This window comes from Vespula pensylvanica, chromosome 1, assembly GCF_014466175.1.
Source record: "Vespula pensylvanica isolate Volc-1 chromosome 1, ASM1446617v1, whole genome shotgun sequence".
Taxonomy (NCBI): domain Eukaryota; kingdom Metazoa; phylum Arthropoda; class Insecta; order Hymenoptera; family Vespidae; genus Vespula; species Vespula pensylvanica.
Window position 1 is genome coordinate 81,600 of NC_057685.1, and position 22,710 is coordinate 104,309.

The window sequence follows — 22,710 nt, forward strand, 5'->3', positions numbered from 1 at the left end:
TACGTCGTTGCGTAACCTAATCTAACTAACCCCACTACGCTACTACTACTGCTACTAATAAACATTCCCCCACTACATCCAATTTTTTCCCTTGTTTTCCTCGATATGACAACGGAGTCGGCAACCATACGCGTGAATGAGATCAGTCGATCTTGTAATCGTCCCTTGTGTACGTCGTTGCCATTTCTTACGTTTGCTAGCAATTTTCATTCGTATAGATAAAGTACAAATTCAACGAACTCTCATCGTTATGATATTTTCTATTATATAAATTTTTGAAATGATTGTAAAACTGATATGATATTTTCTATTATATAAATTTTTGAAATTATTGTAAAATTGTCGAGAAAGATAATATTTGAAATACATCCGCAAAATGACAGAGAAAAGCAAGACAAAATCTCGTGTGTATTTGGCAGGGAAAGAAAGCACGGTAATTATGAATTCAATAATTTATTTATAGTTATTAATAGACAGTATATTATAATCGATTGTATTGTGATTTTTGAACTTTTACAAATTAGGTTAAAGCCGTTGAACTACTACAAAGTAGGTTAAATAATAGAAAGCGAAGTTGGGATAATAAGGATAACGATAAGAGTCACAAAATGACACATCGTTGTACAAGCATGCCGTTACAAAAGAAATCGGATTATGTATCTCTTACAGGATTTTCCAAAAGTTTACTTATGTTAGAGGTTAGATCGCATTTAGGTAAACAAAACTGGAAGCATATACAACACTTATTTCCATACTTATTAGATTATTCCAATGAAATTGAGTATTTAATTTGGCGTTATGCATTAACGATTTTGTTATATAGTCCCAATAGCAAGTCATCCAATTTACAACAATTTTTAGAAATTTGCGTTGGTAATCATAGACTGAACGATAGGAAAGAATTAGAGAAATTATTGTTATTACAAAGTAAGAACTTTGGCAATTCATAAATGTGTTATTAACATATTGAATGCCATTGGAATCACCAACAATTGGTACTGAATTTGTTTATAGCGTCATAAGGACCACCGGTAACTGGTTACACCAAGATCAGTAAAATCACATGATTACAATAAATATGAATATTTATAAATTTTTCAATACTATTATCGTTAATACAATGTTGTGAAGACCCTAGGTAAGACAAATTTATTGAATATGATTGTATATCTCAACTTATCTGTTGTAAATAATATTTTAAAATAATATGTATCGTACAATGACAGATTCATGTTGGCATTGTGGACCAGTCATGTAATATTAGTGCTGCATTCAATGTGTTAAATTTGTATAAAACAAATATATATAAAATAAAAGATAAAATGAAAAAAAAAATATATTGTTATATAGATTTTAATAATGTAAAAGATTTAACTAGTTTTATTATTATAAAATTGTACAAAAAAAAAAAAAAAATAGTACCTAAATTAAATATAGAATAGAATAATTTATTCATAATAAGTTTTAGATTTATGGAATAAACATATAAGAGGTCTGATTTTCCAATATAAAAGTATTGCAGTAAGTCTTTGTGACCTTAATAAAGAGGGGAGAAACAAAACAAAAAAAAACTTTATCAAAGAAAAGATTCTACATCACTTTATTACAATAAATGTACAAGTCATTGAATGAAAGCGCGATTTATAAAAATGATTCCGTTTAATTACAACGAATTGTAATGTAGAATTTTTCAATAGATTGAAAAATATTCGACTTTAGTCGGTACTTGTATGCATCGGTACTGAACGTAAGTCGTTTACGAGAGATCGTAAAAGAAGGGCTTGCAAAGGCAATATATCTTTCATGCACGTTTGATCATATTTTGGAAACGGAAATAAACTTTGTAAAAAACTTATCAATACACATACAAAAAATTCGTTCATATTTTTTAATGATTTTTCTGATTTTTCCTTTTTTTTTTTCTTTTTTTCTTCTTTCTTTTTCCTTTTCTTCTTTTATCAATTACGATAGATACGAAAGATGGATCAATTATCGATCGTTTCAATCGAAAATCCGTTAAATAGACAGGAACGCTTCTTTTGCTACGTGCAAACGATTTGATATGCTGTAAGAAATAGAGTGACGATATTTCTTAAACATCGTAATTTGCATTTCTTTATAATTTATAACTTACAGACCTCATATATATCTTTTATAAACACCGTTTATGTGTCATCTGATAGCTTTCTGTCCTATTTTAGAACGAACAAGATCCCAAGACATAGACGACACATCAGACTTGGTACATAAATCCATGATAATTTCTGCCTTTTTACTTGCTCTTAAGGCTCCCAAGCATGTACCAATTGCCATATTGTAAATAGGTGTACCATTCTGAATATTAATCCACGTGTGTATTCTCATTACATATTAATTATCTACTATGGTATATAAGAAATTTAAAAAAAAAGAGAGAGAGAGAGAGAAAGAAGAAAAAAGAGGGAAAAAAAATGAAAGAAGCAAAAAGAAGAAAAGAAAAATACTTACAGAGCTTTTATGTCGCCAATCTTGATTTCCACCCATCTCGTGACACTTTCCAAGCTTTGGTACCTTCCCTCCTCCCTCCATACAAAGCACTTGCCCAAGTATCAATTCATTTTTTGCCGTTTCATACCACATCTATGTATACGAAAAAAGCTATTGTTGAATATTACACAATGAAGATCCAGTTCTTGATGTTGGATCATTTACTTATTTCAAGTTCTTACTTTCTAATTCTTACCTGTGATTTAATTCTTAAACAAGGAGCTAAAATGAGTTTCGAACCTTTAGTTTTGATATCTCTTTCACTTTGGATGCACAATGTGGAATTAGTAAGTCTGATTTGATATTGATCAATGTAATTTCTTTTTCTTGAATGCCAAGGTTGCATCGGTTTTTGTTCTAACTTTGACCATTTGTCCTTTAATTGACTTTCATTATCATCCGGCAATGCTAATTCAGGGTAAACTACTTTGAGATACCAAGCAAAACTTTTGCAGTTTAATCTTTGTCGTAAAGCAATTCTATCAGAAATATCACCATAATCTATTTTTTTAACATTTTTTAAAAAATAATCTTTATATTCGTCCATCCATACATGTGCAACGCGTAAAGAATTTTTTAGCATCGTATCATATTGTTCGTTACTACCATATGGCCTGCGTCTTCTGAAAACATGACCAACTCTAGAACATGGTATAAGTTCAATACTTCCACCACACATCCATATCTGGAAATAAAAAGAGGTATTTGTAATTCGTGTATAATTTTGGCTCTTTTGCATCAACTATTATACATTGCTATATTTTAATCTTACTCTAAAGGAGATTTCTAGATTTTCACCACCCCAAATATCCATGCCAGGATCATATTCACCTAATTCCATAAAGTATGTTTTGTCAATAGCAAATAATCCTCCTGCCATAGTTGGCGATCTATTGGTAATAATTGTTGGTTAATGCCAATCTATTTAAAATAATATAATATAATATCACGTATATTTGTAAGAAAAATCTTTTTACTTGATAGGTTTCACAAAGTCTTTGTGATTGGTTAATGTACCAATGGGTAAATTGTCCCATTTAAAATGCAGTCCCCAATTAAAACCTCCTCTGACCAAAGGACTCCCAGTATATTGGAATGTATCTGCGTTTATAATATCGATAACTGGCATGGCTACAATAGTCCTTGAATATGCTATTCTTGAAAGAAGAGGTTCTATCCATTTTATATTTACTTCAATGTGACTATCTAAAAATATTAAAACGTTCCCTGTTGCCTTTCTTGCACCAAACATTCTTGCTCTAATCAATCCTTCTCTCCTTTCAGTTTTAAATAATTTTACTTTGCCATTAAGGTTATCGATGTAACGTTTTATTTTTTCATGTAACATATTACTCTCGCTATAATCATTCACTAAAATAATTTCATGTAATAATGACATTGGTGTTCTTACGATCAAAGATTGCAAAGATCTCATGAGTGTTGTATAATGTTCATTGTAGAAGCAAATAACGATACTAGCATTTGGCAAATCGTTTGCATACTTTTGCGTTTGACATAATTCATTTCTCGTGTCTGGTATGTCTCTGTAAAAACCAATATTATCCGATACTAAGATATTAAAGGAATAATTTTTATATCCTTCATCTCTTTTTTGTTGATCTTCCAAATTCCTCACCATTCCTAAAGTATCCAATCCTAAAGAAATTCGTGGTATCATGTTAGTTTTTTTATATAATTCGTAGCATATAATGAAAAATATAAATCGTTAATGAGTTATATACATGATGCGTTCACATACCGCGCGCGCGTATACTGACTTAAGCATAATTATATCTCATGTAAGTATTTAATTTAATTATACATAAAGACGCAAGTACATATATATATATAAAATCTTACCATTGCCTAACGTTATAGAAGGTTTAAGCGAAACTGCTTGTAAATGATGCAGTAGCTTGTTGCTGTTTTCATAATTATTTATACCTATTAAAGTATAGATATGTATATATGATGTGTGTGTGTGTGTATGTATATATATACATACATACGTATATAATTTATTTTTGTCCGAATATTATACGAGTCGATAACTCTATCAGATATAATATTACATTTTATTTGTTATGGTACCTTTATCAAAAGCTTTGGCCTTTGTTAAAACTTGTAAGAAATTTGATGCAGGTAACGACGAGTAAATATTCTTATTTCCTTCATTATGAGAAAGCGTCGAGTAAAGGTATAAGCTCAGTATCCATGTTAGTGATGCTATTACAACTCCAGTTATAAATGCTGTGTAAGTTGTCGACATAATCTAAAGTTGATAAAAAAATATTAATGTTTCTTAATACAGGCTTAATTGGACTCGAACGGTGATATGCTTTACTTCCCTAATTTACGGTCGAAAATAAGACTAATGATATTTTTCTCATTTTATATATTACGAAGATGAAATATATTAGAATGTGTGTACTTACTGCGATTATATGTCTCGTATGTCGCTTTATTTTAAAATGTGCAACTTAACGATTACATTATGATACATATTTTCAGGTTATGCAATAGAAAACGTTGTACGATAATTAACACCGATAAGGACATTGCAAATTTAAAATAGAAAAATACGAATGTAATAATCGTATGTAATATACGAGGAAATATTTAAAAGTACTAATAAGTATGTAATAGCATTCTCTTATCTTTGTTATTTCTCAATATTTCATGGAAATATTTTCATTGCACGTGTAGAGTGCTTCGTTTAGTTCGTCGCTGGACGTCGCGCTAATCGCACCTTTTTCCTATATATGTATATATTTAAAGCTTTCAAAAATCCAATTGTCGCGACCAGCCCCGATTACATCTATCACAAGAACTACGTTGTGTATTATAATTATTTTCTATTTTGCTTAATTTACAAATGTTGTAGAATTAAATCTTGCCATGAATATTTTACTTTACAGTCAAGAATGTCAGTTTGAGTTTTTTTCTCGGCAAGTGTCTGAATACATTGATTATTTAAAATTAAACATTTTTTTCTGCATGCTTGTAATTCGCACAATCCAATGTCGTCGTAAGTGTTTTTCTTTCCCTCGTTAATAACCGTTTTTTTATTTCGATGAATATTGGGTGAAAATATAACTCCGGTCCAATAATCTGTATCATTGCTATTTTGCAATGCAACCTGTGTTCCAGTACCTACAATTTGCCAAGAGTATTTGATCTCGCATTTATACGTCGAAGGTTTATTATTATGATTACAAAATTGAATTTGATTTTCTTCTAGAACATTATGTAGCAAAACTTTTGAAGTTTGCGAACTTGTGCCTATAATTTGCCAGGAATATTTTATTTTACAGTCACATTCAGCTCCCAGATATTGTTTATTATCTTTTGCTTTGCACGTTTTTATTAAGCAAGAGCTCTTTTCAGGCATAGGTATATAATTGATATCTTTAAACGAATATCGAACATTGTATTGTTGGTCATTGTTTAGATTATCGTGTTTACTTTGTGAAATATGCAAATGTGAATTATTATTTTTTATGTCGAATACACATTGGGTAGATCTGCTATATCTTGTGGTACTTATTGATCGTTTCATGTCATTTTTTTTTTCTGTACTACAACATAAATAACAAATTTTAGGATGGTACATTTGTAATAATCTCGTTTCACTGTTATAATTTACAATTTTCACCATATGCTCGCTGTAACTGGTATATAGTTTATTTTTCATATTAATGCCTTTTCTATTGCCGTTATTGCGTAACTCAGGCGTAATAAGATTGCAAAAAAATGATTGGTACATTGGAGCAATTAATAAATCTTCATTATTAGTAGTTTTCATCTTTGAGAACGTTAACCCGACAGTTTTGGGTCGATATTTATTTTCTATACGATTAAGATTTGACGTTATATAGTTAATGCAATTTATGTTTGTTTTTTCTGCCTCTTGAAAAATATTTTGAGCCATCGGCATAAATATATTGGTTCTATGTAACGTATTTTTGTTCTTACAAAGTAAAATGTTTTTTTCAGCAGAAGATTGATCTTTTTTGTACGATCGTTTAAGCATTTTCTGCTTTTGTGGCGTATCGCTACGTAATGCTAATGTAGAAATAGGAAAGGACTCTCTATTAGAATTAATCATTTTTTCCTGGGAGTAATTTTTATCGTTCGATATATTCGGAAATAATAGAGATTTATTTTCGTTTTCTTCCGTTAACCTTCTCGATTTATAAGACTGTTCGGAAGTACTAGAAATATGATCTTTTTGCGAATCTAAGTTATCGTGGTTAATGTTCTTCTCATATCGCTTTTTGTATGACTTGTTGCAAGTAGGACGACGTACCTAATATATTTTTATTTATTTTAACTTATATTAATCTTATTAATTAATTATATTAATTTTAACTTATATTAACTTAATTAAAAATATAAGATCATATCGATGTGAGAGTATTAATTGTAAAAAAAAAAAAGAAATATAAAAGGAACATGTTTCATCTACTATACATGTAAATATTATTGCGATATTCACCTTCCGTTTTTCTTGGATGTTTTTATGAAAATCGTGCGATGGGCTTTGTAGGAACGATAATGTAGGTTTATTTCTACGCTTGGAAACTTGCATCATCGTAGGTTTAACATTTGGAAAAGAGCAAATCCTTGGAGACATTTTTGAGGATATGGATTTGAAAGTAGGAAGCATTTTATTTTGCGTACATAACATTATATCTGGTTTAATTTCGTGTCCCACTTTTTGAAGATCACTTTTAGCGTGCCTTTTTTTTCTTAACATTTTGTTACTCATTTCGATATTTTGAAGTTGTAGAAAATGTAGCTGTTTATAGGATAAAAGAACAATTATTTAACTTTCAACTCGTACAACTGATACGTTATACATCCTGATACGATAATTATTTATACTCACCAAAGTTAACAGACTTGAAAGATAAATGTAGTTACGATACGTGAAGATTGCGGTTTTTGGCGTAGCAGCTTTAGATAAGACTATTGAATGAAATATTTTATTAAAACTTTATAAATAAAATGTGAGAAACGATTATTTCATCATAAAAAATCAAGTTACTCCTACGATTAAACAAAAATGTTCAAACGATATGGTTTCGTTAAGTTTCGTGCAGCCTTGTGAATTAGCTTATTATAAATATATAAAACTTTATGATACGTACGTATACGTACTTACGAGACATTACTTACGTGAAAGTTTCTTGGGTATCTACTACATTACGGAAATTTGGTTAAATATTTTTTTGAAAGAAAAAAATGTCATAGGTCACATGGGATTTTACTATAAGTGAGCCTTCGTGAGCCAGAGGTCGTACTGGATCATATGTACGCATATACAAGTATACCCATTAGTTTCAAGTTCCATGGTTGTAAGATTTTTCTCACGTATTTAATAGATAAACATAGAAAAGGATCACGACGGTGGGAAAAACGAATGAAATGATCAATGTCAATTAAATTTGCAATAAATTTTCGGAGAAAACGTGAAAGAACACAAATTTTATGGTAATAGTTTGAAAATAAAAATTGTATTTCTATATACGCATATAAGTAGGAAAGAAAATATATGGAAGTAATATTATGTGCAAGTATTTACATATATAGCAAATACCTATGAGATCAAAGAATATTCTTCTGCAAATGATAAACGTATATTATCATTGTTTTTCCGGTAACCATATGTCAGATGTGCAATCACCACCAGGGTATCTGTTTCGAGAAGAATTGGATTATTGATCGATCGATCTTAATTGGGTGTATCGTAAATTAAAAGTAACGCGAAAAAAAAAGAATTAAAAAAAAAAAAAAAAGAAAAAGAAAAGATTAAAGAAGAATAAGACGACGAGGGATGCGTAATCTGTGCTCACCGCATTTCATGAGCCAATAAAATATCATCTTTATCCAACCCAAAGTCAACCAAAAATTCTTCATCCAACGTCATGCCTCCGTTTTCGACGTTGACGTCAAGTTTGACCATCGTCGATCCGTGCCTATGTGTTACAAAAGAAAATGTCACTCGATGCATTCAGAGATCAAGCGAAAGATTCGAGTACGTTCGAGGGATCGCATTTACAGTCTCGAGTCTTACTCAACGTGTTCGGGGTAGAATTGTTTATCCCAGGGCTTGAAAATGGACGTCGTTACATAGAGTCGACGTCCGTCGAGACTAAGCTGCAACATCTGCGGCGCACCGTATAATCTACGTCCTTTCACATATACGGGATCCGATTGACTCTTCGATTCGGCGTCTTCTAAGACGCGAACTTTTGAATCGCTCAATATGGATCCACCAAGGAAGATTTGTCCAGTTAATTTTGGATTTCGACGATCGGTTATGTCGTACTGCCTGACGTCGCCGTGCAACCAGTTGGAGAAATACAAGTACTTGTCATCTAAACTTAGGAGTATGTCCGTGATCATTCCTACGGAAAAGGAAAAAAAGTAAGAAACGGTACGCGTAACTTACGTCGACGATCGGAAGAAGTAGAAAAAAGGGAAAAGACATACAACCTACCGGACATATAAGGTTCGATCCATCCTTCAACTTTTTTTCGAGGTATCTCGATCACTTTCTCGGTATCCCAATCGCCCTTGCTCGTCTTGTAAAATCTATGGATGTTCGAGGAGACGGCACATCCGACGTAGCCCTCCGCTGCCTTTGGATCGTGAAGAAATCTTATTTCGAGGGGTGTAATGCCGTCGTCGCCAAGACAAATGGTTTGTTTTAATGTTCGTTCGGACCAAGAGTAAATGTTTAGACTTCTACCATAAATCGCTGTCATAAAAATAAAGAAAATTTGAGATCGCGGTTCACCGAATGAAAGGATTAATACGATATAAATGTTAGATATTTCAGATTAGATTTTCTCACTTGGATCGGTAGAGTGACTGGAAGCGTAGCCCTTCTTAAAAATCCTCGGCGTGCCCCATTCGGTAGCTATGAGCGTATCGTGATAGGGCTGATACCAGAAATCGTAGCCGAATGTTGCTCTATTTCCCTCTTTAATCCACGAGCCCTTCGTTTCTAGCGTTTCGCTATCTATACAAAGAAATTCTCCCTGACCGTCGCCGTTAGGTTTACCCATCGTAGAGATGATTATTTCGCCTGTCGGGGCGCAATGCGAACTGTGCGGCGTCGATAAGCCGTATTTATGCATCTCCTTCGGCTCCAAAATCTATCGAGATAGAGCAAAGACCTTTAAACATGTTTTGTATTTTTCTAACTTTTTCGCGTACCGACCTTCTTTATTTTTGGCAATCTCTCGTTACTCGTATCAACGAAGTAAATCCTATCCGACATAAGACATGGTAATATCAGTACGTCCCGCGCGCGCGGTAATTCGTGACAACTGCTGCATATGTTCCAACCGGAATGATGGAGTTCGTCTCCGACGTTTAACATTCTCAATTTGTGTATTATCTAGAAAACGTTAGCGATAGAGTTTGACTATAAATATATATCGTTTCGATGTCCGAAAGTAAAACTTACTTTACAATAAGTAGGACTTTCAGGATCTATATCGACCGTAGAAAGGACATCTGGCTTTTCGGGATCCGTATGTACACAAACGACGTACATAATTTTTTCACGCGGTCCTTCCAGCATCGCCATTTTCGGACTAGGATAGCCCGGTCGACAGACGGTACAATCTATAATATTTCAATGTCGTTATGATTTTCCGCGAATAAAAAGACAAATCTTTTTGTAGATACGGAACGAAGGAGGGCTCATCGAAAAAAGGGGAAAAAAAAAAGAAAAAAGAAATAGAGATAACGAAGGTGTAATTATAATTAATAAGTTTGCGCGAGTGGATGCACGATATTACGTTTTTAGTACATCGCAAATCTCGTAATTAAGTACGGTTTATCAAATATATAGGTTATTTAATTAACGTTGAAGTATTTCGACGAATATAACGACGATATGGGATATATGTACTACTTATGCATATACGTGGATTGTAAAGATACGTAATGCGATACTTTTGCCTTTCGTAATTCTATCTGAATTCATATAAATAATTAAAAATACTCACTGGTATTTTTTGACATGTCGTTAGAATACCAACCAACTCGAATATTCGTTAAAATGGGAAATAAGCAAGGAATCTTAACGGTGTGTTCTTGACGAAACGAACGAAACACTTTCCAATGACGGTCGTCGCTCGACTGCTCGGAGTATCTCGGTCGAACAAGTCGTCGCCGTTTGCTTCATCCTGAGTCGTATCGGTGACCGTAATGTTTCCTCGAGAGATAGTGTAGTATCTCATATTTTTGTACGTTATTTTGTCAAAGTCTCGATAATTAGCAGCACACGATGTCGAAATCTTTTTCTTTGAAACGTAGGAACGTAGGACGATCGAATGAAATATAAACGTACATATAATATTATAATAATGGGTACTCTTCTAAATGACGTAACTTAAATTACGGTTAAAGGGAACCGGTTTTGATTCGATCAACGTGCATAGATATTCGTGTCAAATGATTTTATTCGCTTTTTAAAGTAGGATTACAAAAATAATTGAGAAGACAACGCAGGCATGTATTCACGATCGAATCGATTTTACAATGTATCCATACCTTCGCAAATAAATAACAGCTTTAATAGTTTGGTCCTTTCGACGTCTCTCTGACATACATATATTTAAATGTAATGTTGTTAAATGTAACATGCACGGTTTTTTTTTTTTTTTCAATTCTTAAGGGAGAATCCGTTCAACTATCCGTTTATGTTTAAGTATATCTGCAAATCTTACGTGTGCGCGACAGTACTTTCGCAACGTTTTCCTAATATAAGAGATAAAAATTTTATATCGCGCATTCTATTTTTGAAACGTAACATCATCGATTTTTGGTGGGTTATCGAGTTCTTGTCATTATATTTGTGACGAACCGGAAAGCAAGTTGATAATAATTGTATATCATCGAGTTCGTATCTTTCTTTTTCTTTTCTTTTCTTTCTTTCTTTTTAAGATACAAAAGTAATTTTCGTAACGAAGTCTATTTAAGAAGCGATTTTCCATATTTGCGATCCGACTACAAAAAGGTTGGGATAGTATTTCACAATTTTGACAATTATATATTTTTTTTTAATTACGATATTGCGTAGAATCGTTGGCCCCTGTATCGAATAATTTATTTTTTATCTCTCGATCCCTTATCTATTTGCGAATTAAAACTCAATGTTATTAAAAATAAATTTTCTATTCGTAGATATTTCGAATGATTGTCTCGATATGATTTTTTATTTTCTTCTAGAGCCGGCTCTTAGGAGGCATCAACGTGTTAAAAAAGTGAAAAAGGCGATTATTTCATTGGATCGTTTTTTTTTTTTTTTTTTCATTCATTCATTCATTCATATGTCTATTAAATATTTTAATTACGATATTTTTACGAACAATTACTATTACTGTTAGGCATATAATACTATATAATGTGGCTCTATCGTTAGTCGGATTAAGAATTAAGTCGTTCTACGTTTCGTCCATCGGTAGATAAACTTCAATCATTTTCGCGCAATAGTTCAAATTCTGTCTACGTTACAAGATTCACCTTGCGATTTAGTCAAACTGTATTTAAGGATATGACGAAAACGTATCTTTGAACTGTTTGCCGTATACGTGCGTGCGTGCGTGCGTGCGTGCGTGCGTGAGTGCGTAGTATAGATATATATTAATAACTGCAAGGTGTATAAGCGATCAAGTTCTCGCCTGGAAAGTTACGTTCCCGTTTCGCATCCTGTTAAAAGTTATCGTACGTATAATATTGTATCATATGTATAGTTTATGTAACTAGTGATACGCTCAAGGTGTCAGACGTTACTCGAACGTTCACGTTCGTAAATCCAGTTAAAATTAGTCGTCGTCTTTCCAATAATAACCACTAATTTGTGCTTATTCTTTTTCCCTTGGAAGAAGAATTTCTTATATTTGCAAGAGATGCTTCCCTCTCATATGGCTTCTTGAAAAATCTTCCTTCTCGGTAGGTCACACGAAGCTAACTAACATCGATGTATGTATACGTTGTAACATAAGAGGCGTGTAACAGTAGGTAATTTAATACGTATCTTTCGAGATTTATTTAGAAGCCGATAGCAGCTTGAACGTTACTTCATTATTTTTCGTTTGTCGATCCGACTTTTATCATCTCGTACGTGGTATTTAAGATATATCGGTATACCATAGCGCAGAGTTTCACATCTGATCTCAAGTCGACGAACTAAAACGGTCCAACTGTCGGCGAGCGTTCGACGTATTTACACGATGTTAGAATTCGTCACGTACGCTTCGTCGCTTTCCTTGATATCTTCTTTCTTTGTTGCTTGTGTAGCATCGCACAAATTGCAGCGTTTTCTCGATGAAGGGCAATCAGTTGCTTGAGCCGATTCCTCGCCATTTCCGTTTCTATGGCCATCCCGTCGAAGCCAGTGCTGAGTTTATCTATGGTGCCGCTTATGTTTGCTATAACATCGAGCAGCGAAGCACCCTTATCCTTTTTACGCGCTTCCAAGCCGTATCGCTTGCTCGTCAACAAGGCAACTAGAGCGATCATTAACAGTACGAACGATCCAAGAAGACTTTTGTACGGCAACGACATCATTTCCGATAGGACATACACGTCGTAGCATTCGACATCGATCTCTGCGGTGTCATCGCGGAACAAACTTTCGATATTATCCGCATATTACGTATTACTATGGATAGAGATAAGAGGGACGGCGCTCGTTTATCGATCGATCGATTAGACGAGCAATCAATTTATCGATCATTGGGAGAAATTACGTACTGTGTTACTAAGAAACGACGATCGTTCACCTTTCTTCTTCCTTTGATCTTTCGTAAACCGAGCCGAACCGAGGGTTAGGGAGAAATTAATTTTTTTTTTACATATGATCGAGAACGTCGAAAGGTATCAGCACGATGAGATCATAGCCGAGAGATCGTCGTTAAACTGTGGACCGTTCGGAAGCGTTTCCGTTCTTTTTCCGGCGCGCGAGCCCGCCCCTACGTTTTTATCTATTATTAAAAGCAAGACGGCGGTCTAACGTAAGTAAATATTCCACCTCCTGAATCGTCCTTCGGTTGATCTTATTTCTGGAATTCGTTCCGCCGTAACTTTCGCATTTCGCGGAGCACTCCTCGCGCTTTCCCTCGAAGTGTATCTCGGGCGACGAACGTCAAGTCGAAGGAATGCATGTCGTTTCGTCATACCTGCTAAATTCTATTTTACCCGTTATCATCGGAGCGTCCGAGTTGCGCCAAATACTTTCATTTCCTTTCGTTACTGCAATCAGCGACTCCGTTCGGAGCTTGATTACGGAGCTGATCGGATCAGATTTATCTCGGTTGACACGACACTTCGATCGTAAAACGAGCACCGCGCACTACTTCTCCTGACGTTTCTTTCGAGTCCCGGCGATTATAAACATTGCGGTTAATCGAGAGAAAGGGAACGAAAGAACGAAACAAGAGGCAAACGCGCGCACGCGGTCGAGAGAAAGTTATCCAAAGCGAGAGCGATCTCACGCGTGCATCGTTTCGCCGCGTATGTACTTGTTGATCGTGTCACGACACGGCCGAGACTCCGTTCGAGACGTAACCGACGACGAGAACGGCTGGCTCTTGCTCCACGTGTAGGCGCGGTCGGTTTTACCCTCGAGGAGGTAGGCGAGGACGATCGAGCAGTCCACCTCCGAGCAGCCGCGAGGAACGTTTTCCAGGGCTGTATCATACCGTTCGATCTTTCCCCCATCTTCAATTTTTTTTTCCCTTTTAATTTCTTATCACCGAGTAGAGCTGAGTCGAATCAAGACGTGGAGCGAGATAAAATTTGACCAATTTTCCATTCTTTCCAAGATCATTTTTCGATCGTTGTTGTTTGTTTCCTCATTCATTGTCGATGTCGTTGTCGTTGACGTCGTCGTCGTCCTCGTCGTCGTCGTCCTCGTCGTCGTCGTCGTCCTCGTCGTCGTCGTCGTCGTCGTCGTCGTCGTCGTCGTCGTCGTTGTCGTCGTCGTCGTGGTCATCGTCGTCGTCGTCGTCGTCGTCGTCGTCGTCTATTTATCCAGAGTCGTTGAGTCAAACCGATCAGTCGATTAGCTTTCCCTTTTCAACGTCTCTAGGAAGAGTACGACCGGTCGTGGTGACGACTTCGAAAAACGATACGCGCTTCGACGACAAACGATCGCTTTTCTAATACGGATTCACCGCGACAGGCCGTTTGAAACGGTACTGCGTGGCCGAAAATAGCCGGGATTCGTCGATGCGTACCGAGAACGGCAGGTCGACCGGGCGCTTGCGCCTGCAAATCGATAAAGAAGCTGCGTGTGCTTTCCATTTGGTCCAGTCAGGATCAACCTCCATTCTCTCTGTGCCGTTCATGTCTTTTCATTCAAGCTGCGTGTGCGTGTGTGCGTGCGCTCGTGCTCGCGAGCGCGTGTATAGAGAGTATTTGTCTTCTTAGTATATACGGTAGGATACGTTTGCCATGCTACTCGTCTTTACTCGTTCAATTACTTCTTTATTTGACGATCGATGTTCTTGGTCATTTCGAATTCCTCCGGCATTGATTTTAATGATACTTCTGTATATTCTTTACGCGGTAGGAACCTGTAAAGAGGACGTATTAAAATGATGTCGATTAGAATAAATCCGATGTATACGTAAAAACGTTTATTGTATAAGTACATCATTCCGTTCACCTTTTCATTATCGGAGAGATGTGGTCAGGATCGACCTCAGTTAGATCGACGTTACCAAACAGATAACTTCCAATAACACCGACCACAATGACAACCAGCGAGCCTATTAGGGTAAAGTACATAAAAGATATCTTAAAGACGCCGATTGGTTCTTCGTTTAAGGTTAACGGGGCTCTGGTAGTGATGTCCGTTTCGTTTAACGGATAAGAACATCCCTCGACGGACGTTGGCAATGAAATCTTACGAATTTGTCCATTCGCTATGTACCATTCCGATCCTCCGGCTAAGAAAAACATAACGATCAAGGACACGCAACCACCTAAAAAAGCTCCTTCCGCATTGGAACACGGGACCAACATTCCGAGTAGAAACAAACCGAGCCAAGGGCCATCGGTTACGCTTCGTATGCTGATGGCCATCTGGAAAACTGTGCCGAGATGTTCGACGACGAAAACTAAACCTACCGAAATTCCGCCAATGATAAGTACGATTATCTGTTGAGGGAGAAGGAAAAAGAAAGAACAAAAAAAGAAAGGAAAAGAAAATAAAGCGTATTCTTAAGTTAGTCGACTCGAGATACATAGTGCAACACCTACCTTCATGATCGTAGCTGCTCGAGCTTCTTTTTTTGGCCCGTCCGGTATCCAGGGCTCGATAAAATCTTTATAGATCGTACCGGACATCGTGTTCAAGCTCGCGCTCATTGTGGCGAGAGCCGCGCTTACAAGACCGGCTAAGAACAAACCTGGCAGCCCTGGCACGTTTCCTGCCACGTCCATTACGTAATAAGGTAAGATTTGGTCGGCTCTTTTTATTGCCTTTGAAATAACATGCGAACGAGAAAAGAATTGAAAATATAACGATATTAGATATTACCTGTCTGTATGCATAATAGGTATATACATCTAACGAAACAATTGTCTCTAACCTTGGCGAGCATAGGATCGCAATCGTAATATTTGGCGAATATGATTAATCCCGTGAAAACGGAAACGAGCTTAACGACGATCAAACCCACGGCTGTTATGCCCAGCGCTCTGTCATGGATGAACAAAACGTTTCGTGATTTTTTTTTGTCCTTTAAAGGGGGAAGATGTAAAAAGAAGAAAGAAAGAAAAAAGGAAAAAGAAAAGAAGACGAACGATGAAATTCTCTGGAAGTCAAATTGATGTACGTACAAGCAATTAGAATCTTACCGTTTCGCATCTCTTTCTTTTGGTACGGAAAGATATCTCTGAACGCATCCTTGATGTATACCAAGATGTACGAGCCACGTCATCGTCATCCCAATCGTCATTCCCCAAAATGTATTTCTAGCGTAAGGGCTGACGTCCATGCTGATAGAATAACGCGACGTTGAAATAATAAACAACGAAAGAGAGCTCGTTCGTAGGATTATTTCTCGAAAGGAACTTACTTGAAGAATATTAGACGATTACCCATCTCGGAGCGTTTCCATACTTCCGATACTCCGCCAACGGAGTTTATACCTAAGAAGAGAACAGCGAATAAACCTCCGACCGTAACGGTGAACTGGATCGTATCTGTCCAGACGACAGCTTTCAAGCCTCCCTAGAAGATCGAGTAAGATATAATGCGATATTTCAACGCATTTAGGTAATGTTGTATTTCATACGCGTTGGACATCTACTCACGATGCTCGTATAAAGGATGCAAACGGCGCAAAGCACAGGCGTAATGGTATGCAGACTGAAATCGGTTACTTGAGAGAATGCCAACGCTGGTACGTAGATTACGATGGGAATATACATCAGCAACGATATGAGGAATAAAAGAGAGCAAAGTATCCTAACCCGTCTGCTGAATCTGACCTCCAAATATTCGAAGGTACTGGTCAGTTGCAGTTTGAAAAAAACCGGCAGAAATACGTAAGCACTGACGAAACACGAAAGGATCGATGTGATAACGCACGCAGCATATTGAGATCCGTATTGATAGACCTCGGATGGTACTCCTAATAGCGTAATACCTGATATATGGCTGAAAATAAGGATATAACGACGATTCGAGATACGTCAATATATGTATAATAGACGAATAAATATTTTTATTCTAACCGACCGTCCGAACGTTCACGAAGATAACGAAACGAAGATCGTTCTCAGATAAGGAAAAATAAATATCTTCCCTTGGATTCTTTAAATAGTCATTACTGATAAAAAGATAGTAAGTATAAAAAGATGTCGTTAGGTTTTGATATTAATTTGGAGAGATCGTGAAGTAACGCGTTTAACGTTCTTCCACGATTCATCTGTATCGTAGCGACTCGTCGCTCAGAGCGCTGTGCCTCTCTTCCAAGAACGAGCTTGTTTTGCGTCGAAGCATCTACGTAATGCATATTTAGTATTCGTATATTCTATCGTCGGGATCGTACTTTGCATAGATAATCAATCGCTCACCTGGCTATTAAACTCATTGCTATTGGGAAGAATCCCATTCTCTTTCCACCTAAAAGATAATCCATAGTTGTGTCTTGTTTGCTGAAAAAGCCGAAATAAATTCCAATCAGGACGCTGACCGTTAGAATCATTGCGAAAAGGATGTAATCGGTCCATCCAAAGATGAAACGATCGGAAATCTCGGGAATGAGAACCAATGAATCGTTGACGAGAGACATCTTTAATCGCACTTTTTTTATCGATCCGGAGACCCCTGGATATAGGTAGATAAGTATGTACGCACGTAATCACGTACGTACGTCGCTGCGATTTATCTAAAATTACAAAATATACGTCTTTAGAAAGTACGTCGCATATCCACTATCGTCTTCGCGCATCGTTATTTTTCTACGGAGTACGGATATTTCATCCTTACCTTTTTACGCTCTTTTCTCTTGAAACTGGTCTTGTCTAGTACTCGTCGCACATAACAATCCTATAGTTTCTACCAAGTAAGTTATGTACGCAGAGTAGTTCTTACAAATCCTGATATTATGGAAAGAGGTAATACGTAATAGAAGAAGTAGTGGATTCGTACGTTCTATCCACGGAAATAATACTAACTCGTAAAATGAAGCACATGATACGGTAGCTCGAATGATTTCGTCTACGGGAGTAATTTACAACATAGATAGATAAGAGAAATACGTATACTCGATGAAAAATATCTGAAATGCCGTAAAAGAACGCCGTTGGATTTATTTCTTTATTAGTTTCTTATTAGTATTAGCATTATTCTTGCTTGAAGATAGTCGAGATAATGGACTTAAACTATAATATGCCACGTAATTACTCTCAAATATATTTATATATATATATATGTATACATATATGTATATATATATATATATATACACACAGTCACACGCATATATAAAATCATATTATATATATACAAATTATGTACAAGATTCACGAGGAAATTTCAACTCATTAGGTTTTCTCGCTCAGCGAGGCCGAAAGGATTGTACTTTGAATCACCGCTTGATATCGTTCGTTCATCAAAGCTTTTCACCATTTCCTACGAATTTTTTTTTTATCTTTCTTTCTCTTCTTTCCCATTTTGATCCTATGATATCTTTGAAAATAGCAGAAACGTAGTAAATTTTCTAAATTAGGTACATATCGTATTCGCATACTCGTATCTATAAGTACGTACGACGAGATACTTTTTTAAATATTAACGGACGATCGAGCTCATATCGCTACATTACAGTAGAAGAGACTGTCCGTAAGAAGGATGAAGGACGTTGTTCGGTAAACATAATGAAGATAAAGGACGAATATGGTAAAGTACAGGGACGTCCGATTGATTGAAATCGCCGAGGAGGCAAGTCCATATTTAAGCCCTAGACTTTTTCTGAGATATATCCTTAATCTAGGATTGCGCGAATCGGTCGATCCGCATTGGCGAAGCGGCATATCCCAAATATCGTCGTCTCTCGGACTTAATCGTAGGATGTATTGACCGGACCAACTAACGCCGACTTTGGCCCTTAATCGTAGCGTCGATGGCGCTTCTATGGCCAGAGGAACGCAATTACTGGGCCATAAGGTAAGAGGTTTGCCAGCCTCTTTGCCAGCGCATCGGTCAACTATCGACATATCTCCTGGGACGAGGACGCTCTCGGCCACGTGAAGATCCAACTCCGTCGTCCCGGAGGGCGTACCCGAGGACGTCTGTGCACCCGCCGCGATCTCCTCGCGTTTCTTATTGCCCCTGAGCATGGTGGCGAATGATTCGACCATCGAAGGTCGAGCGTTTCGAAAGAGATGACGATACGCGCCGTCCATGCTTCTTCTCGATCTATCCTTCGGCTTGTCCATCGAAGGATTCCAAGACAGTTGAAAAAGTTTCGTACTATCTTTGTCTCGTTTATATCTTCCGGCACGTTGCACGTAACTCCCTGCCGCGGTGATCGAGTAAGAGAAAATCATACATCGCGGATCCAAGTGATAATCCCAACGACCCGTCCAAAGTTTATCGCCGGAATAAATTTTCACGCGTCGTCGAGACCATAGGCCACCTTTGACGCTCTCGCATTGAGAACTTATCCAGGAACCACCGAGTAACGCCGGAAGTGGCGCTACCTCGTGTAACAGAGGTGGATTATATTCCGTTCCTCGGAATATACTGCCGCAGATCGGACATTCGCTTGTCTAAAATTTGTTAAAAAAGAAGAAATGTTGACAAAAGCAAAAGAAGGAGGAGCCCTTCCGAACCCTTACATCCAACTTGCAATCGGTAGTATAAATACGACCGGTGTACTTACGGTGTCCATGCGGATTAACACGGTCGATTGTAACGACGTGGCTCGATGAATCCATCGGGATTGAACGTTTGGTGGCACGTCGGCGAGCGCCAATTCGACTCTCGATTTAAGGGTCGAACCAGGCGCAACGTATTTCTGATCGAACTCTTTCTTTTGCACTCTTAGTATACTCAATTCGTCGAACTCGATTCCAAGCGTTTCCAAACAGTCTATCGCTTTTTCCTTCTTCGAGGAAGGATAGCTTTGAAGTGAATTATATCTCGGGCCGTACCAGGAAGGAGATTCGAATTGACGATGAAGGCGCTCGTAAACTGGTTGAGCTACGTACGGACGCCATTTAGGTTGGAGGCTACAAGTGACGTTTAATCTATGCCCAAATTTATTCGCGATCTGTGTGAAACGTCGCGAATAATAGGAGAGTTGGCAAATTAAAGGCGATCCAGAGGAGTACCGTTCTAACGATATCGTGTAGTAGAATAATGTAATTACAATAGATATTTCTCGTTTATATTACCTGACGATTCAATGGTACGATATGAACTACGTCTAGGTGGAATTTGGTTTCGGTCGCACCAGGTATTAACGTGGACGGTAAACCGAGTTGGATGGATCCACGTCCTACTACGGTGTGCGTTGCTATGCTACAAGATTCTTCGGCATAGTGATAGCGGAGTAACAAGAATGTGCCGTTTTCGAAAAATGTATACTTTCGGATGATATATTCTGGACCGGCGCGTACTTCGCATCTAAGAGAAAGGATTCGCTATTCGTGGGTCTTCGATATAGAGGATTTTTATCAATCGGTAATGTCATCGATTGTACAAGAGAAAATGCAGACTCACTCTTGGGACGACCATGCGTAGCGCAGCCTAGTTGGACTATCGTCTTCTATTATAGCCCGATCTTCTCGGACGACCTTCTTGATAGCTGCCTCGCACTGATCTTCGCCGTTTTCCGATCTCCATGTGGTCGCGTGAGAAATACCTGCAACGACAGAATCGACGATATAATCGAAATAATATCGAATTAATCGCGAATTAATCGAAGAGGATCGCTTTTAGCTGCGTCCAACGAACAATACATTTTAAGATGAGAAGAGCGAAACGTTGGGGTCGCGTTCACCGAATAACGCGGACGAATAGGTTGACCAAGTCATACCTATCCTTCGCAATGCGATCCTTTACAAATCCGAGTGACAACGTCTTTATTCGGTAAAAAAAGATTTCCTTTTAAGTAAGCTTTACTTTCTGCTCGTCGGTTCGGATCTAGTTCCAGAGTCGTCTGTTGCTTCGCGACGAGGTACAACCGATCCAGATTCATAAGAGTCTACTTAGCGTTGAGAGAGATTAACGACGAGTTTAAAAAGTCAATAGATAAAAGTTGTCGCGGCTGCTTAACATTCGATCGCTTTTGCTTCACCCTTCGAGGTTGGTCGTCTGCGTCTATCCTTTCATTGTTATCGTTTCGATTGGTATTCCAGTCGAATCGAATCTCGACTCGACAATAATCACGTCGGCGGATACGATGCGTGCAGTTATGCGTCGTCTTCGCTTTTCGTATACGTTATTCGTACAGAGACGCGTTACAAGATCTCTGAATACTTATGTACCTTGTTCCCAGAAAATTTACTACGCTATCTCGATGCTAAGATACGAACGATTAACAAAGCTATTTTGTAGTTTTCTCGTGAAAGCTAAATGCGCTAAAAACTTGAGTGCCACTGGCCCTACGAACGAACGATTGTAAAAAAAAAAGAAGACATTGGTACATACCAACAAAGGTTGCTAGTAGAATTTGGAGCTTAATTATCCGAAACATCCTTGTGTACGTGTGTGTATGTGTTCTATGGGGAACGTCGTTATCGAAAACCTTATTTTAAGATGATCAATTATTTGACGCCTCGAACGACGCTTTTATTTATCAACGACGAAAGTTTCACTATTCGTACTTTTCAGAGAATACTCTCTCTGGCCGACCTACCCCAAGATTATATAGTCTTGTCCCCACTCTCTGTCTCTCTCTCTCTCTCTCTCTCTCTCTCTCTCTGATTCGTGATCCTGCGGCGATCCGGGCCCGAAGAAGATCTCTCGAAAGCAAAAATTCTCTTTTCGTAGAAAGTCCTTCTCGACGAGTCTCGCTGCTCTCGTGGGCACCCACGTGTATGAAAAAAAAGAAAGAGATATCAGAGCTACGTTGGGTAGCGAGCGATTATGAGAAAGGAAGAGTCTCTAGTCGCGTAAGAAAATTAATCAACTTATCCAAAGTATCAAGAGAAACAACTCGAGCGTTCGTGAAACGTTGCTTTCCAAGGATCGTTGGATGCGACCTATTCTATCCGGCTAGTCACCGATTGCATCCATCGAGATGAGAAAAGATGGCTTTGTATTCGAAGAAAAAGTTGCGCTTACCTTTTATCGTGGCGAGATCTCATTGTACCTGCGTACGTATGGACCCTCGGCTTTTCGACGTTCATCGTAGGCGGCCGATCGTAGATTGAGAAATCTCCCTTATTGGGTGGGCAAAAGGGCAAGGAAAAACATCTGCTCGCTCGAAAGAATTTAACGCTTGTTTAGAATTTTCTCCAACATCTTTTTCTCCCTCTCTCATACGCGTATGCGTGCGCGGTGTGCGTGTGCGTATAATACAGATCGCCTTAGAGTTTTCTGCGATAAATGATACATCGGCAAACCCAGACACGGCTTACTTTTTATGAATGGTCAGATAAATACGTCGGATGCAATATTTCTATAAAAAAAAA

At 37.4% G+C, this 22,710-nt stretch overlaps 6 protein-coding genes and 1 long non-coding RNA gene across 20 annotated transcripts in view; 2 read left to right on the forward strand and 5 right to left on the reverse strand.

Moving 5' to 3' along the window:
- Positions 1-88: 88 nt before the first annotated feature.
- LOC122628433 lies at positions 89-1,877 on the forward strand. Of its 7 annotated transcripts, XM_043810776.1 has the most exons (4): positions 89-433; positions 525-714; positions 862-927; positions 1,015-1,225. In XM_043810776.1, exons 1-4 carry the CDS (start codon positions 377-379, stop codon positions 1,020-1,022), a joined length of 321 nt encoding a protein of 106 aa, XP_043666711.1. In that variant the 5' UTR covers positions 89-376; the 3' UTR covers positions 1,023-1,225. The 7 variants fall into 7 exon arrangements, with proteins under 7 accessions (XP_043666711.1, XP_043666691.1, XP_043666728.1 ...); XM_043810756.1 differs by lacking the exons at positions 862-927; positions 1,015-1,225 and adding an exon at positions 1,469-1,877; XM_043810793.1 differs by lacking the exons at positions 862-927; positions 1,015-1,225 and adding an exon at positions 1,469-1,566 and having other exon boundaries at positions 525-698.
- Positions 1,573-7,955, reverse strand: LOC122628315 (polypeptide N-acetylgalactosaminyltransferase 35A-like). 6 transcript variants are annotated; one of them, XM_043810508.1, is made up of 11 exons: positions 7,418-7,513; positions 7,025-7,327; positions 4,962-6,835; positions 4,618-4,798; positions 4,387-4,470; positions 3,504-4,182; positions 3,299-3,416; positions 2,723-3,211; positions 2,488-2,619; positions 2,139-2,334; positions 1,573-2,065 (listed from the first exon to the last, which is right to left on the reverse strand). In XM_043810508.1, exons 4-10 carry the CDS (start codon positions 4,793-4,795, stop codon positions 2,173-2,175), a joined length of 1,842 nt encoding a protein of 613 aa, XP_043666443.1. In that variant the 5' UTR covers positions 4,796-4,798; positions 4,962-6,835; positions 7,025-7,327; positions 7,418-7,513; the 3' UTR covers positions 1,573-2,065; positions 2,139-2,172. The 6 variants fall into 6 exon arrangements, with proteins under 6 accessions (XP_043666443.1, XP_043666434.1, XP_043666462.1 ...); XM_043810499.1 differs by having other exon boundaries at positions 2,135-2,334; XM_043810527.1 differs by lacking the exon at positions 1,573-2,065 and having other exon boundaries at positions 2,237-2,378; positions 7,418-7,744.
- A 60-nt stretch (positions 7,956-8,015) lies between these two features.
- On the reverse strand, positions 8,016-10,844 carry LOC122628360 (methanethiol oxidase). Its single transcript, XM_043810602.1, has 8 exons — positions 10,554-10,844; positions 10,007-10,167; positions 9,758-9,937; positions 9,389-9,692; positions 9,032-9,292; positions 8,606-8,939; positions 8,385-8,507; positions 8,016-8,226 (listed from the first exon to the last, which is right to left on the reverse strand). The coding sequence occupies exons 1-8, from the start codon at positions 10,567-10,569 to the stop codon at positions 8,175-8,177; spliced, it is 1,431 nt and encodes a 476-aa protein (XP_043666537.1). The 5' UTR covers positions 10,570-10,844; the 3' UTR covers positions 8,016-8,174.
- Positions 10,845-10,989: 145 nt separating this feature from the next.
- Positions 10,990-18,267, reverse strand: LOC122628354 (sodium-coupled monocarboxylate transporter 1-like). The gene is made up of 9 exons (XM_043810590.1): positions 18,056-18,267; positions 17,641-17,954; positions 16,876-17,221; positions 16,638-16,792; positions 16,417-16,557; positions 16,149-16,257; positions 15,817-16,038; positions 15,221-15,714; positions 10,990-15,128 (listed from the first exon to the last, which is right to left on the reverse strand). Exons 2-9 carry the CDS (start codon positions 17,856-17,858, stop codon positions 15,032-15,034), a joined length of 1,782 nt encoding a protein of 593 aa, XP_043666525.1. The 5' UTR covers positions 17,859-17,954; positions 18,056-18,267; the 3' UTR covers positions 10,990-15,031.
- Positions 15,881-16,322, forward strand: LOC122628484. Its single transcript, XR_006327061.1, has 2 exons — positions 15,881-16,010; positions 16,116-16,322. It is a non-coding gene; the product is annotated as an uncharacterized LOC122628484 (long non-coding RNA).
- A 252-nt stretch (positions 18,268-18,519) lies between the features above and the next one.
- Positions 18,520-22,710, reverse strand: part of LOC122628339 (protein APCDD1-like) — an 8,856-nt gene continuing 4,665 nt past the window's right edge. For 2 of the 3 annotated variants that reach the window (XM_043810575.1, XM_043810567.1), the window contains exons 2-5: positions 20,795-20,936; positions 20,467-20,698; positions 19,953-20,342; positions 18,520-19,839 (exon numbers count right to left, since the gene is read on the reverse strand). In XM_043810575.1, the coding sequence (XP_043666510.1) occupies positions 18,877-19,839; positions 19,953-20,342; positions 20,467-20,698; positions 20,795-20,936 (1,727 nt within the window). In that variant the 3' untranslated portion in view covers positions 18,520-18,876. Of the gene's footprint in view, positions 19,840-19,952; positions 20,343-20,466; positions 20,699-20,794; positions 20,937-21,196; positions 21,656-22,710 lie in introns of those variants that run through there. The other variant, XM_043810558.1, reaches the window with a different exon arrangement.
- The window catches only part of LOC122628392, a 5,698-nt gene continuing 5,193 nt past the window's right edge, over positions 22,206-22,710 (reverse strand). The window contains exon 4 of the mRNA XM_043810674.1: positions 22,206-22,697. Coding sequence (XP_043666609.1) covers positions 22,653-22,697 — 45 coding nt within the window. The 3' untranslated portion in view covers positions 22,206-22,652. The remainder of the gene's footprint in view (positions 22,698-22,710) is intronic.